This window comes from Geospiza fortis, unplaced genomic scaffold (genome assembly GCF_000277835.1).
Source record: "Geospiza fortis unplaced genomic scaffold, GeoFor_1.0 scaffold95, whole genome shotgun sequence".
Classification (NCBI taxonomy): domain Eukaryota; kingdom Metazoa; phylum Chordata; class Aves; order Passeriformes; family Thraupidae; genus Geospiza; species Geospiza fortis.
This window is the reverse complement of record NW_005054333.1, coordinates 3,883,137-3,897,046: the sequence shown is the minus strand read 5'-3', so window position 1 is coordinate 3,897,046 and position 13,910 is coordinate 3,883,137. Positions and strand designations below refer to the sequence as shown.

At 37.0% G+C, this 13,910-nt stretch overlaps 1 protein-coding gene across 2 annotated transcripts; it reads left to right on the top strand.

The window, feature by feature from the left end:
* Positions 1–400: 400 nt before the first annotated feature.
* CBX3 (chromobox 3) lies at positions 401–12,699 on the top strand. 2 transcript variants are annotated; one of them, XM_005421744.2, is made up of 6 exons: positions 401–1,011; positions 2,770–2,919; positions 4,719–4,861; positions 6,365–6,530; positions 7,885–7,979; positions 9,542–12,699. In XM_005421744.2, the coding sequence occupies exons 2-6, from the start codon at positions 2,878–2,880 to the stop codon at positions 9,666–9,668; spliced, it is 573 nt and encodes a 190-aa protein (XP_005421801.1). In that variant the 5' UTR covers positions 401–1,011; positions 2,770–2,877; the 3' UTR covers positions 9,669–12,699. The 2 variants fall into 2 exon arrangements, with proteins under 2 accessions (XP_005421801.1, XP_005421802.1); XM_005421745.2 differs by lacking the exon at positions 2,770–2,919.
* Positions 12,700–13,910: the final 1,211 nt, after the last annotated feature.

Here is a 13,910-nt window from a genome sequence, read left to right as displayed (position 1 = left end):
CAGGGCTGCCTCTGTTCTGTGGTGGGGGGGTTGTTGTTGGGTTTGGGGGATTTTTTTTTTTTTACCCCTTTCTGCTACCTCTCCGGGAGACACAAGGCAAGACCTTCGGCACTGGCGCCTTGGCCCCAGCCCTTCTCCCACCTCGCCTACCCCACCGCCCATGGGACTGCCAAAATCCACCTCCCGTGTCAGGGGAGGATTGGGCGGGATCGCTGAGTCCGGGAGGCTTTCTGGCCTTAAAGGACTTCTCTGCTTTACCCAAGCATATGGGGAATTCTAGCATTTCTATAGCTCGCTGCGGGGCGGTGACAATACATGCCTATGGAGCTGGTCGGTATGAGAAATGACATGGAAAAGGGGATGGATTGTGTTCAACGTAATTTGCATAGGTTAAATATGTAATATGTGCATCTTAGCTGAGTTAATATTGTTCTAGGACCTTAACTCTTGCCAACTTGAGAATCAGAAGGCAACCTTATAGTTGCATTAAGATAAATATTTGCTGTTTATAAGAATTTGCTATCATAAGAATAATGGGTGATTCATTGCACCACAAATATATATCTGTTCCCCATCAGATATTTGCAGTTAATATAACTTAGGTATACCTTCAATTGCTAGAATCTGAACTCTTGTTCTATTTGGTTTAAGGAAATAAGCATCCCTGATGGTCCTCCCCCTTTTCCCTAGAAACGTGTCTATGGTTTTGAAGGCCTTGGGAAAAAGATTTTTTCAACCCTATATACCACCTTGTCAGTATCATTTATCCTGGCTAGCCTAATGGTGCATTCTGGGTTATGCCGGACAAAGTAGTAACCTACTTTTTGTTCTGGATTTAATCCGTGTAAGAAATGTTGTATGCAGTGAATACATGGGGGTTGGAACAAGGACCATGCTTGTCTTGGGATGCCTTTCTTTGAGTAATGCAAACTTCCTTTTAATTGTCATGCATTTTTCTAGTAAAAGCTCTGCAAGTCTGCAATAAAAATGGCCTCCAATAAAACTACATTGGTAAGTTCATGCACACCTAAAGTATATAAGGATTTAATCAACATATTTTTCTTCAAACTTATAACTTGGCATCTCCATTTAAAAGATACATCCACATCTCCCCTCCCCAGCATTATTCTGACCAAAATTTCAGATCCAGAAAGTAAGGCTACTAGAAAGGACATTGTTTTTGGTTTTAATAAATCTGCCATTTCTGAAGAGAAACTTGTTGGGAAAAAAGTGTGAAAGGACTGCACTATTTCATCTATTCTACAATAGAAAATACTGAGGATTTTTTTAGCCTCCTCTCAGCATACCATGTAATTCATCATACATGTAAAAAATAAAGTCCAAATCATGTACTCATTTAATTTCTCCCAGTGTATTTGGAGAAAACTATTTGCCTGACAAAAGGCAGTCTTTACAGATGAAAAGTAACATTATTGAGAAATGATGTGGCATAATTAAGATGCCTTTTGAAATGCTTTTTAACAAATAACAGTTTCTTTGAATTTCATAGGAGCAGAGATTATCAGATGTCAACCCCTCCTGGACCATTTTAATGATGCATTCATGGATCTCAAGTCCTCTAAAGCTTTGCTTGACATTAAAATATGGACTCCTAAGGGCAGTTGGTTGCTGGCTACAGTTCTACTAATAATGATACATAGTTTCACAAAAGACAGACCTGTAGAAGTATAATGTGAGATGTATCTGAGGTTGAGATGGGGAAGTAAGCAAAAAATATATGTGAACAATTCAAAACTTCAATAGCAGAACGGCTGGTTTATAATGCACTCAAAAGGCCTGTTCTTAAATTTACAGAAATGATTACTCAGCTCAAAATATATCCAAAACTTGTATTAACTCCTGGCTTAGAAGTGCAATGGAGTGCTTCCTCTGTGTTGTACTAGTTTAAAATATTTCACCAAGGTAATGTCTAAACTTTCTGTTAGTAATTGATTGTCCACTTATCCTGAATTTGAAGAAGAGGTTAGCCAGCCTGGGGAGGGGCACTTTGGAGAGAGGAAAAAAATCTTACAAATGCAGTATTTTTAATCTTTTGATGTCAAGAATTTTGCTGCACAGGTCAGGAAAATCAGTTATGGTTCCCATGGGAACCATAACTAATTCTGCTTCGTTATATATTTGCATGCAAAACCTAAATGTGTTAAGGGATAGGGTAGCTCTAGAGCTGTAATTCCAATTTTCTTATATGTTAAAATTCTACACCACAGTGTCACATCAGTGTTTTAAGCTTGCCCCTCAAAGAAAGAGTGATTATCCATAGCTCTGCATCTGTCATATGTAGTGTCATATGACTTCTGTATGCAGAAAGAGAAACGAGCCATACATTAGCCTTCAATGGTCAAATGTCCAATTTACAGCTTACGACATGCAACCCTAGAGAAGAGAGCTTCAGGGGTCAAGTGGGCATTTAGTATGCTTTCAGTTCAGTCAGGTGTCACAATTCACTTGTGGGCTGAGATTTGCATGGGCTTGTATAATCCCAGAATGTACAGGTTTTTAACATGTTCAGTATTTCTGCAGGCTCTGCAATCAAGTGTTATTTTAATAGGCTCAAGAGTTTGAAGAGCAGTGCTGATGCACAAGGCCTAATAAATCTCTAATATTTAAAAGAGAAGCAGCATACTCTTTATTTTGCTATTTCTTATTGCACTTCAAGAAAAAAATACAGACCCCCATGACATTCATTTTCCTCTGTGGAAGATACTTAAGTTTTAGAAAGTAAAAAACCAAATTGTTGCTTTGATACAGAAATCCAAAACATTGATCTTTAAGTGACAAGAATTAGTGAAGCCGAAAAGAGTACCAGAAAACAGTCTTCTATTGAATCAAAGAATTTTAGTCCAACGGAGAATACAGATGGAGATGTTCCCCACTTGTAGCCTGCTTGCCTCATCACCAGTAATTATAATGTTATTACTATGGTATAGTGAGTCTGTCTTTTTCTGTGTTGTCGTTTTCCCTTCTGCTACTTTTATTATTTGTTTATTTCCCTCATATCTACCCCTTTCTATTTCACACTTCCATTTTTTGAAAGAAGCTGCCCTCATAGAAGCCTTGGACATCTTCATGTTGTATTTCCCTTCAATATTAGTCTTGCATTCTTTTTCCTGTGGAGGCAAAAAAAGCCAATATGCTTACGTTAACACTTTTCAGACATGAATGCTGTGGTCAAAATACACCTGGGATATGCAGGCACCTAAAATCTAATTGGAAATACATGCTCTGTTCTCTCTTTTATGCTCTCAAATCAAAATGATGGCCATGTGAGATATATACAGAAACTTGTTGTTTAAATGAGAAACTAGAAACTTTTTCTCCTCTTTGTTGTTTGAACCTTCAATTTATGGGTTGCTAACTATAAAGAGTGGAGTATTTTGGGGAGGGAGGGAAAAATTAATTATTAAAAATAAGGGGTACAAAGACAGGGCTTTGGCAAGAGAATCATCTTCCAGTCTTCACTAAAAGAATACAGTTTTTGTTCTAACATACGTTTTTTTTTACCTTTCACCACATCAAGACAAAATTCTACTAAGTCTAAAAGTTTGAAAATTTCAAAATTGCAGTGTTGTCAAATTAACCCACATTAGAGAGGACTAGAGAATGGCTATCAAGCAAATAGAGGTGTTTTGTGGTATTTGCTTGTTTGTGTTTTGTTGTAGAGGAAGTGCTTTAGTGAGGAATTAGTTTTGTCCACTTTGATTTAGGGTGCTGCATAACTCTTAGGAGTTTAATACTTAGTTTATGGCTGCCACTTGACAGTTTCTTTATGAGGTGCAGTCCAAAATGGCAAGCAAACTGCTTTTGGTCTGCTAGTCCTCCAGAACTGTGATACAGCATGATAGGCTTGTTCCAACTTTTTTAAGATTACAAACAAGGAAATTCTGAAATGTGTCCTTCTACTGCTATTTAATTGTGCCTTATTAAACTGGGAATGCCTTGAGGATGATGTGGATGTAATATTTATTTTAAGAACTTAAAGAATATTACCTGAACTATCAAATGTAAACTTTAAAACACTTTAAAAGTTTTGTAAGTTAGCAAAATTCCATTTATGTGTTAAGTGCTGTACTTAAGTGTAGCAGTCTTAAATTTATGCACCTTTGTGACATCTCTTTGTAAGTTACATGGGTGCATGGCTAAGAATGAGAAGGGACTGCAGTAATTGAATGCTCCTAGCATGTGTCCTCTTCGATAATTGCGGGTTATTATTGAGTATTTTCCTTATTGTAGCAGTACATCATAAACTTTGCTGCCATCAGTTTCTCCTTGGTTTTTTTTGGAAAAGGTAGAAGCCACCCTTTTTCAGTACCATCCCTTTTCTATTTTATGCATTTTCACAGTTTCCTTATTACTTCTCTTTACTTCTGCCTTGCCCTCTGCCTTTTCACAGGCATAGAGTTAACTTTTAGAAGCTTCCTGATGTTTTGAGCATGTAGCACTGAGAATTAAATTTTTAAGGGGAGTATATTCACTGAGTATGTGAACAAAAAAATTTCACCTATTTAAAAACTGGTGTTGGGTATCTCATTAAGCAACTGATAAAAACCCAAAAGATTATGTCTTGCTCAGGTTACCTGACCACATGCACTAACATGAAAGGAGTCTGAGCTTCTGGCTTTAATGTTTATAAGCCAGTGAAGTAACTGTGCAAAGCAAAAGATAAAAAAGAATAATGTTATTCTGAATTTCTTTTGTAGCACAAAATGGGAAAGAAACAGAATGGCAAAGGTAAAAAAGTTGAAGAGGCAGAGCCTGAAGAATTTGTTGTGGAGAAAGTCCTGGACAGACGTGTTGTCAATGGAAAGGTGGAATACTACTTGAAGTGGAAAGGATTTACAGAGTAAGGCATTCCTTTTTTTTTCTTTTTTTTTTTTTTCTGATAGAATGATAAACACGATTGATTTGAAACTGTGCCAAGAGATTGGAAAATGGGCATCCACTTCAAAGAAGCTTGAGGGAAGGACATCCCTAAATGCATAGTCAAGTGGGACAGTCAAGTATGAAAATAAAATAGAAGATAATGTAGTTCATTGTTCACGCTATATGAAATATTTGAGGACTTTTACAAAGTTCTTAGTGATTGTTCTTTTACCACTCTGATAGAGCTTGTGTCCATAGCTATCAAGGTAAGATAGACTGACAGTTATCATATATGTAGCAGAATGAATGGTACTTCTGAGTAACAAATCACGCAGGAATATAAACTGCAGGCAGCTTTGAAGCAGATAGTTTGCGTATTATTAATTTTCCTGAACTGTTCTCAAATTAACTGAATATGCCTGTGGAATGGTTGCCTTCATTAGGCATACTTCAAAGGAATTTTTGAGTGTCTTTCCCAGGACTTACATATGTACATTAAAACTTTGCAGTAGAGTTAAGAAGCTGATTGTTCAAGAAGGAATATAGTTGTGCCTCCTTCCAGTGACACTGTGTGGCAGTTTGCTTTACCAGCTGAAAGAAGAATTTGTGCATAAATGGTTATGTATGCTGTGATATTATTGTTGCATACCTCCCAAAATGAGTGCATTGTGCAGTCTGGCAACCTGGAATGTGTGTAGTGATGTGTGCATAAATGTGAGGCACAATGTGTTTAGTATTTGAGGGTCTGATTTGAACTTTTAATAATATGTTATTGTAATGGAAAATAATTTGTAGGTATCCTGCTGGTGCAGTAGTGCTGTGCCATTATTTGCATATGAGATACAGAGTGGTTGTGAGCAATGTTCTTAAAATTTTAGTTAGCAAAATGCATACTCACTGAAACATATGCAGTGCCCAGCTCTGCCCACCTTTGTTCCTTCCTGCAGTCAGTCAACTGAAGGAAGCAGATAGTTCTAGGTACAGTTGTGTTCAGTGCTCAGAGACAACTTTAGTGTGTTTAAATACATACATATAAGCTTTCAGACATGATATACTTAGGCTGTTTGTAATGACTGCTGTGTACCCTCTGTTGTCTGTAAGTCTTAGTACCCATATCATACTGTTTGTTTTCATGGACAGTCTTTAGAGGAACCAGGGAAGTGAGTCAGTTTAAATGGACAGTTAAGTTTTGGGTGTGGATTGCTTGTTTCAACTCTCATACTCCACTGAGAACACAGGTGTTGATAGAGCTACTTTTTGTGTTACCTTCAGGTTAAGAATGCTGTTTTTCAATACTAATGAAGCATCCTTTCAGTCATCAAATACAGTACATGAAGGCTACTAAAGGTGGCAAGATAAACATCCTTAGGGTTTAACAGACCTACCTTATATAGTGAGACAAAAATTAAGTTGCTTATTTTAAGGGGAGCCATGAGGCTAGTTTTACATTTTTCTTTTTTACTTAAATGTGTGTATGTTTCAGTGCTGACAACACATGGGAACCTGAAGAGAACTTAGATTGTCCAGAGCTAATTGAAGCTTTTCTGAACTCTCAGAAAGCTGGTAAAGAAAAAACAGATGGTGCCAAAAGAAAATCTTTGTCAGATAGTGAATCTGATGATAGTAAATCAAAGAAAAAGCGTGATTCTGTAAGTATATGTTCATGTGTTAAGTTTTTATTTCCTCCATCTCTCCCCTACCTCTCTATCCCCCAAAAATCATATTGTGACTTTGAGAATGAGACTGAACACTGATTTAAAACTGTAAAAATTTCATAGCATCTGGATCTGTGGTTTGAAAAGGGTATACATTCATTGTGGGTAATGAGACTGTCCAAATGGTTAGTAAAGGATGATTGACTGACATGATGATTAAAAGTTCTTACATTGTCCCATTGTCCCACTTACTGAATAATTGAAAGTAAAACTGGTTAAGAGTTATTAATGAATGGTATTAAGTGATAGGTTTCTATTAGAGGAAAAGGTCCATGAATGGAACAAAGATGAAGTTCTGGTTTGCTGCCATACTTAGTATATGATTTTGAATGGGTGAGTGGCAAGATGGCAGAACATGAAAACCAATCAGTTACTTAGACTAGGAGCAGACATAATGGTGGAGAAGGAGTAGAAAGGATGAGTGAAAAAAGCCTACCTTTCCTGAGAGGTCTGGATTTCTCCTTCAGTTTCAATGAGTAGGCAAACTGACACATTTAGTGCTGATAAGTACAGACTAATGCACACGTAGTAATGTGTTCAACAGTTCACATTGTCTTCTGTAAACTTGTGGACTAGTGGTTTGAAACCTGACACAGCCAATCATTTTCATGTACTGGAGACGGCAGGCCGTTGGACATGTGGTTACTGTCAAAAAGGTTGGAAGGCATCAGAAAGAATAGTTCATGAATAATACAAAGAATATTTTGCTTTCTGTATAAAGTCAGTTGTTCGGCTTCATTGGTACAATAGTGGCCACTGTCTCTAAAAGGATATTGTGAACCCCTAAAGGAGCTAATACAGGAAATAGTTGTGATATTTTTTGTCACCAGTGTGATGTCAGTGAGCCAAGAAGAGTTGAGGTGTTCCCCAAGGGTGCAGTTTCATTGTTGGTTTAGGCAACCCATGCCTGTTGTTTTGCTGAAAAGGATGTGTTTTTTCCACTTCCAGGCATGCATTTTTACTTTGCTGTTTTTGTTACTTTTACTGACCATGCTTGTTTGTTTATCTGCTGAAATTATTTTAGACCATTTGTTTCAGCTATTATATTTTCAGAAATAAATGCTGCAAACATGGATATAAAATCCTTTATTATTATCCTGCCTCTAAATTACTTGGCCTGAAGATTGGTCATGAAAAAATACTATGTAATTATAGATTTGATGGGGTTTAAAGGCTGTATTTTTTCGTTCTGATACACAAACACATGCATGTATGTACAAAAAGTCCTGTATCTAGTACCAAAAAAGAATTTTGTCTTAAACTAGATAACCATCTTCTAATTTACTAGGTTGATAAACCAAGAGGGTTTGCAAGGGGTCTTGATCCTGAGCGGATAATTGGGGCTACAGATAGCAGTGGAGAGCTTATGTTCCTCATGAAATGGTAAGTCTTACATCCACAGTTCTTGTCCATAAAGGGAGGGCAGGCAGCTGCACTTAGCCTAAAGAGACAGCTTCCTCTTAGAAGTAAGACACAGAAGCTGGTGGTCTCCTTATTAACCTTGTATTCTTAGAAAAACAAGCTTTCTATATTCAGTTAGGACTTAATCCCTCTTCCTTCAAAACCCAAAATATGTTTCATTTCTGTTGGTTCAGATTTACTTTAAAAGGTAATTTCTGATAAAATGGGAAGAAATTGGCATTTGTATGGAAAAAAATGGATCTTGATAATTCTCTTGCAGAGGGAATGGCAGGCAGAAATCCAGCTTTACATGTTTCAATAAGCAAAAGCCAGCTGCTGGATAGCCAGCTGTTTAACCAAGCATAGTGCCAGCTGTTCTGTATGCACCAAAGTAGAATTGGAAGCAACTAGGGGAGAAAGCAGAGGTGGAGATGAAGAATAAACACTATGTAGAGGCTTGACATTATGGGCTAGTAAGAAGCAAGAGTGATGTGGGGAGTTTGTGTTGTTGGGAGGGTAGGTGGGGACCAGCTTCATTAGCTGCAGTGTTGGGAGAAGGATTTCTTGCTTTGTGAACAAATGGGGTAAAATTAATGCTTCTTCCCAGTGTTGAGAAGTCAAGAGATTGAATTGACATTTGCTGAGAGTCAGATTTCTTAAGGTGATGGGATAAGAAGGATGGCTTTCCACAGCCTTTGAGAAGGGCAGATTTTCTTAATGGAGTCAAACTGAGTGATCTCCTGAGACATGATTTGTCTTGGGATTTACCTAGACTGCTGAAGATTAGTGCTGTACGAGATTGTCTCCCTTCTGCATTCTCAAATTTTCTATAAATTCTATGTGAAACTTAGAAAAGTTGAAAAACAAAGATCACGAGTGTTTGAATTTCTGTAGTGATAATTGGCAATATCAAACACAGAGGACTCTTTTTTTTTTTTGTTTAATTCAGTTGCTGTTGATTAGTTTTTCATAATTGATCTTAGGTAACAAACATAGATATGAGTTTGTATGCACAAAGCTGACTTTTAAAGGCAGCATACACTTCAAAATGAAGTGAAGTCATGTCAGACTGGCAAGCTTGGTTTGTTAGCCCAAGACAGCATCAAGAATAACAGTATGAAATACAGGAAGTTATTTGTATAAACAGCAAATGTAATTTGCATGTAAGTACCAATTCTTAAGATTGATTGGTCCTATTGATTTTGAAGTCTTACTTTGAAGTTTTGATTAGTCTTTAGAAGACAAAATTAACTGAGTGTAACTTCTTTCATTACATACTCCAGTATGTAACCTTATGACTGATTCCCTTTGAATAGCATTTTCCTTTCAAACAGAAAAAAAAACATAGGAAGGGAAGAATAATGGAGCTATGAAACCTCGTCATCACCATTAGCATGGAAGGTCTTGGTAGCTGTAGTGAAAGGAATACTGGAAGCTGGTTTCTAGCTGACATTGTTTTCAGAACTTAGGACTTAAGAAGAGCTGCTAAATGTTTTGAAATACTGATTGTTAATTTTATCAAATCCTGCTCTCTTCTACATCAGGAAAGACTCTGATGAGGCAGATCTGGTGCTGGCCAAAGAAGCTAATGTGAAGTGTCCTCAGATCGTAATCGCTTTTTATGAAGAACGGCTAACTTGGCATTCATGCCCAGAAGATGAAGCACAATAATTGTTTGCATTGCTTTTTTTATATATAAGAATATTAAAACATGAGATTTGATTTATTAGCAATGTGAGAAGCATACATTCTAACAAGTTTCAAATTTGATATTTTTTTGAAGTAGTATGTTTTGCATCAACAGCAAGTAAATAAAAGCTTTCTGCAACTTGTTTCATTTACCACAAGAGAGCATTTGATACTACTACTTCCTCCATATTAGGTAAAAGCTTTTATAAAACATTGATGAATTTCCGTAGTTATTACAGGATCATAATGAATGTCTAAACAAACTCACAGATGTTTTGTAGTCTTCTATACTATTGATGTGCATGTATCTTCTTTACCCAAACCTAGCCCTTTAAACCTGTAAGGTCATTCTTTCTAGTATTTGGGATCACTTGGTCTTAAGAAGACCAGGTGAAAACTAACTTTGTAGTAATTTGAATGTTATCAGACTGTATATTGTTTACTTTATTGTAAATACTGGTGAGCAGTGGTCAATAAAATAGTTTTATATTCTTCCTTTATACTGATAGGCTGTGACTCTTTGGAAGCGGGGTATTTCTCAACTTTTGATATGTTAAACTCAGTTTGTAATATATTTAACTGTAAGTTGTTCTCTCGGGGGGTAGGTTGATTATTAATATTACCCCACTGCTACTCTTATCAGAATACTGGACAAGCACCAGGCTTTGATTATTAGTTGGAAGTTTTCATGAATACTGCCTGAGACACGGGTTTTTCTGAGTCAGGAAGGGCCTGTAACATTAATGTGCTTTGAGTACTCCTGTAAGTCACAGATTGCAACCACACAACTTAGCTACAGCAGTTGGTCACAAGGCCAAGTAGCCTCTGCAGGCATACTAGGAAATATTTGACGTGTATTGACAGTATTAGCCCTTGTTTTAATTTCAGTTCTTAGTAGGAGTCTATAATGTACTCTAGGGCTGGTTCAGATGGAATTATTCTACAGGCCATCACCTCAAGAATACTTGCATAGCTCAGCTTTTAAAGTGGAATATTTAAATGAAGATACTTAAGTTATATACGTGGAGCAAAAGACTTTCTTTCTATTTCAGACTGAATTTTGAAATTAGTCCTATAATCAGCTGCTTGGATAATACCTTCAGAAGGGCAGAAGTAAAAAGTGGGGAGCTCAGGAAGAGTAAAGTTGCCATTCATCTTTTCACTTGCTTTTATCTAAACACTATCTTTGTCTTTTGACTACCATAGTATAGTTTGCCTTAAGCTGTGCTTATATGTCAATGGCCAAGATTATTTCAGAATTATCCTTAATTTAGAGTTTTGACTAAAAAATATAATCCTGTAGTACACTGTCAGTGTCCATAGCCTCATAGAATAGTTTTGGGTTGAAAGGGACTGTGAAGATCATCTAGTTCCAACCTGCCTGCCTCAGGGAGGGACACTTTTCACTAGACTGGGTTGCTCAGAGCCCCATCCAACCTGGCCTTGAACACTTCCAGAAATGGGTTGTCAACAACTTCTCTGGGCAACCTGTTCCAGTGCCTCACCACCCTCAGAGTAAAAAATTTCTTCCCATAATATCTAACCTAACCCTACTCTTGGTTGGGAGCCATTTCCCCTCGTCCTGTCACTACATGCCTTTGTAATTCCTCTCCAGCTTTGTTGTAAGCCTCCTTTAGGTCCTAGAAGGTTCTTGTATGTCTCATTAGAGCCTTCTCCAGGCTTAACAATCCCAATTTTCTCAGCCTGTCTTCACAGGAGAGGTGCTAGAGGTACTACAGCCCTCTGATCATCTTTGTGGCCCTTCTCAAAGGTGAGATGGTTGGGATTGCCTGGGTATGTTTTATCAGAAGATTTTTAAAAAGTGGATATTCCTGGAAACCCTCCTATAGTGTGCATAGCCTGACGAGTGAAGGAAGGAATCCAGTCTGTGCTTCATGTTCTTTTGATACTGTTTCACAAATCATACATATATATATATATATTGTTTCACAATATACATATACATTACTATAATTATTTGTCCTTTCAATACTTTCAAAAGCCATTTATATTGCAAAACAAAGCCTGCCACCATAGAACACCTACTTATAGTTAAACAGCAATGACTAAACTTGCTGTATGAACTTTTTCCTAAAGACTTTTTATTATTGGTTTTGGGCTGAATTCAGTCTGTTCGTGGCTCTAGGAAAAATCTGATATCCCCGTTAGCATGGAGCTCCCTTGCGCCAGATAATGATAATTTGAGCACTTCACTGACGTCTCTTGCCTATTCCTTAGACAAATCACCCTGATTTTATCGTGTTTAAGACTCCTACAGAGTTCATGGCTTAATTTTTGAGAGGCTCATAATAGGAATATTTATACACCTAGTATATAGGATTCTGAAATCCTTGCTTTTTTATCCAGTAGCTTGATAAACACATGGGCTAAAGAGGAATTTCAAAGCAGCTTGTATTCTCCTGCCAGTTTCTTCATTATGGAGTACTTGTAAAGAGTCTTAAAACTGTTACTGTACAAGTTGCATTTTACTGCCTGAAAGTTTGCAGTTTCTGTAACACATTTCAAATGTGGATATCAAGTCTGTGTGAAGTTGCTGATTTGAAGCAATACAGGTTAAATGGTTGTTTTTAATTATTGGTTATTGTTAGTAGTAGACAAAGATTTTTGTTAAAGGTTGGTTCTCCTCAATTTGTAACCCTTAAAATACAGATTTGTAACTACATACAGCTTTTTACCTTATATTTAGTTCTTCCTTCTGACTTAATAAAAATACACTGAATTCACTTTTAAACAACTTTGCAGCTTGTTAGACAGTTCTTTAGATTGCTGATTTTTTTATGTTATGATGGTAAATATGCTGACTGGTATTCGTTTCCTTTTTTTTCTCCTCACTTTGTGTCAAACTGCATTTTGCTAGTAATGAAATGCAACACTTTAAAGGTACAAGTTATGTAGAGTTATGCTGAATGTGCTGCATACGTAGGCAAAAAGTTAAAAAATGTTACTAATTTTAAATTTATTGATGAAATAAATGAGATATCTTCTGTAGTTAGTTGAGTTGTGCAGAGGTTTCTCATCATTGTCTCCTTTCTTATACCAAACCAAATGAGTTTCAGGCTGTCATTTTGTGATTACTCTGTGTTAATGGTGCTGTCCTGAAAAAAAAACCACACACAAACCACAAAAATCACAATTGTGCTTGCTCCAATGCTTCTCACTCTGGTTGAAGAAAATACTCAGGTTAAACATAACCAGGTAGTGCTAGATTATGTAAAATTGAGATCATGATCAGTTATGATACCATTTTCCTATAGCCTTGTTCCTACTTCTTCGCTAGGAAAGAATAAAACTCATACTTTGTTAATTAGTATTGTATTACTTGCAAATTAATCAGAGTAATTGCTGTTAAATTGAATAAAACAAGTATGGTATCTGCAAAAAAAACTATTAGCGTTGCAAGTGATTTTTATCAGTTCAGCACAAATGGATTCTGCATGCTTTGTGGTAATTCTTCTAGATTTATGGTAATTCTTCTAGATTTCTCCTTAAAACTGTGTGACAGTTTCTTAGCAATAGATTATAGTACGTTTAGGACTCAACATGTGTTGTCATAACTTGAAATGTAACTATAACTACATTTTTCCTTTAACTGCAAATTATCTTATGTGCTTACCTGAATTGGGCTCTTGCAGCATAAAAGATTGTACTCCTTTCCTATTCTAAGACCTTTCTCCAATATTCTCAGTGTTCTCCTTGCCATTGGTGTCCCTCTCTCTCTGTTTAATGTCTTCTCAAAATGCCACCTTTTATTCAACTCCTGAATTTAGCTGCTTATGTTACGACATGTCTGCTCTGCTGACAGAAGCTTCTAAACTTGGGATAGTAGCCAAGCCAGATGCCCCCATATTTGTTTCTGAAGTGAAAAGTTGCTGCACAGACCTATTGCACCTTAGAAGCTGAAAGGCAATACCATGGAAGTAGGGCTGTGAGGTTCCTGGAACAAAATGTCACAGGATCAAGCAGAACCGTGTTTTTCCCTCTAGGTTTATAGCGTTATGGCTCTACCAGCTCAAGGAGTTGTTTGTGCTTTGTTTTGCAGAGTGAATATCCAGACTAGCTCTTGCAGGGTTTACCTGACTCATGTATACTTTGACAAGCAGTTTCCACCTGACAGTGTTTTCCTATTCTCCTAACCTTTAGTTGTGACAACACTTGAGGGCATGCAGCAGTGGAACCAAAAGTGTTTGGTAGTACCTTCATCTC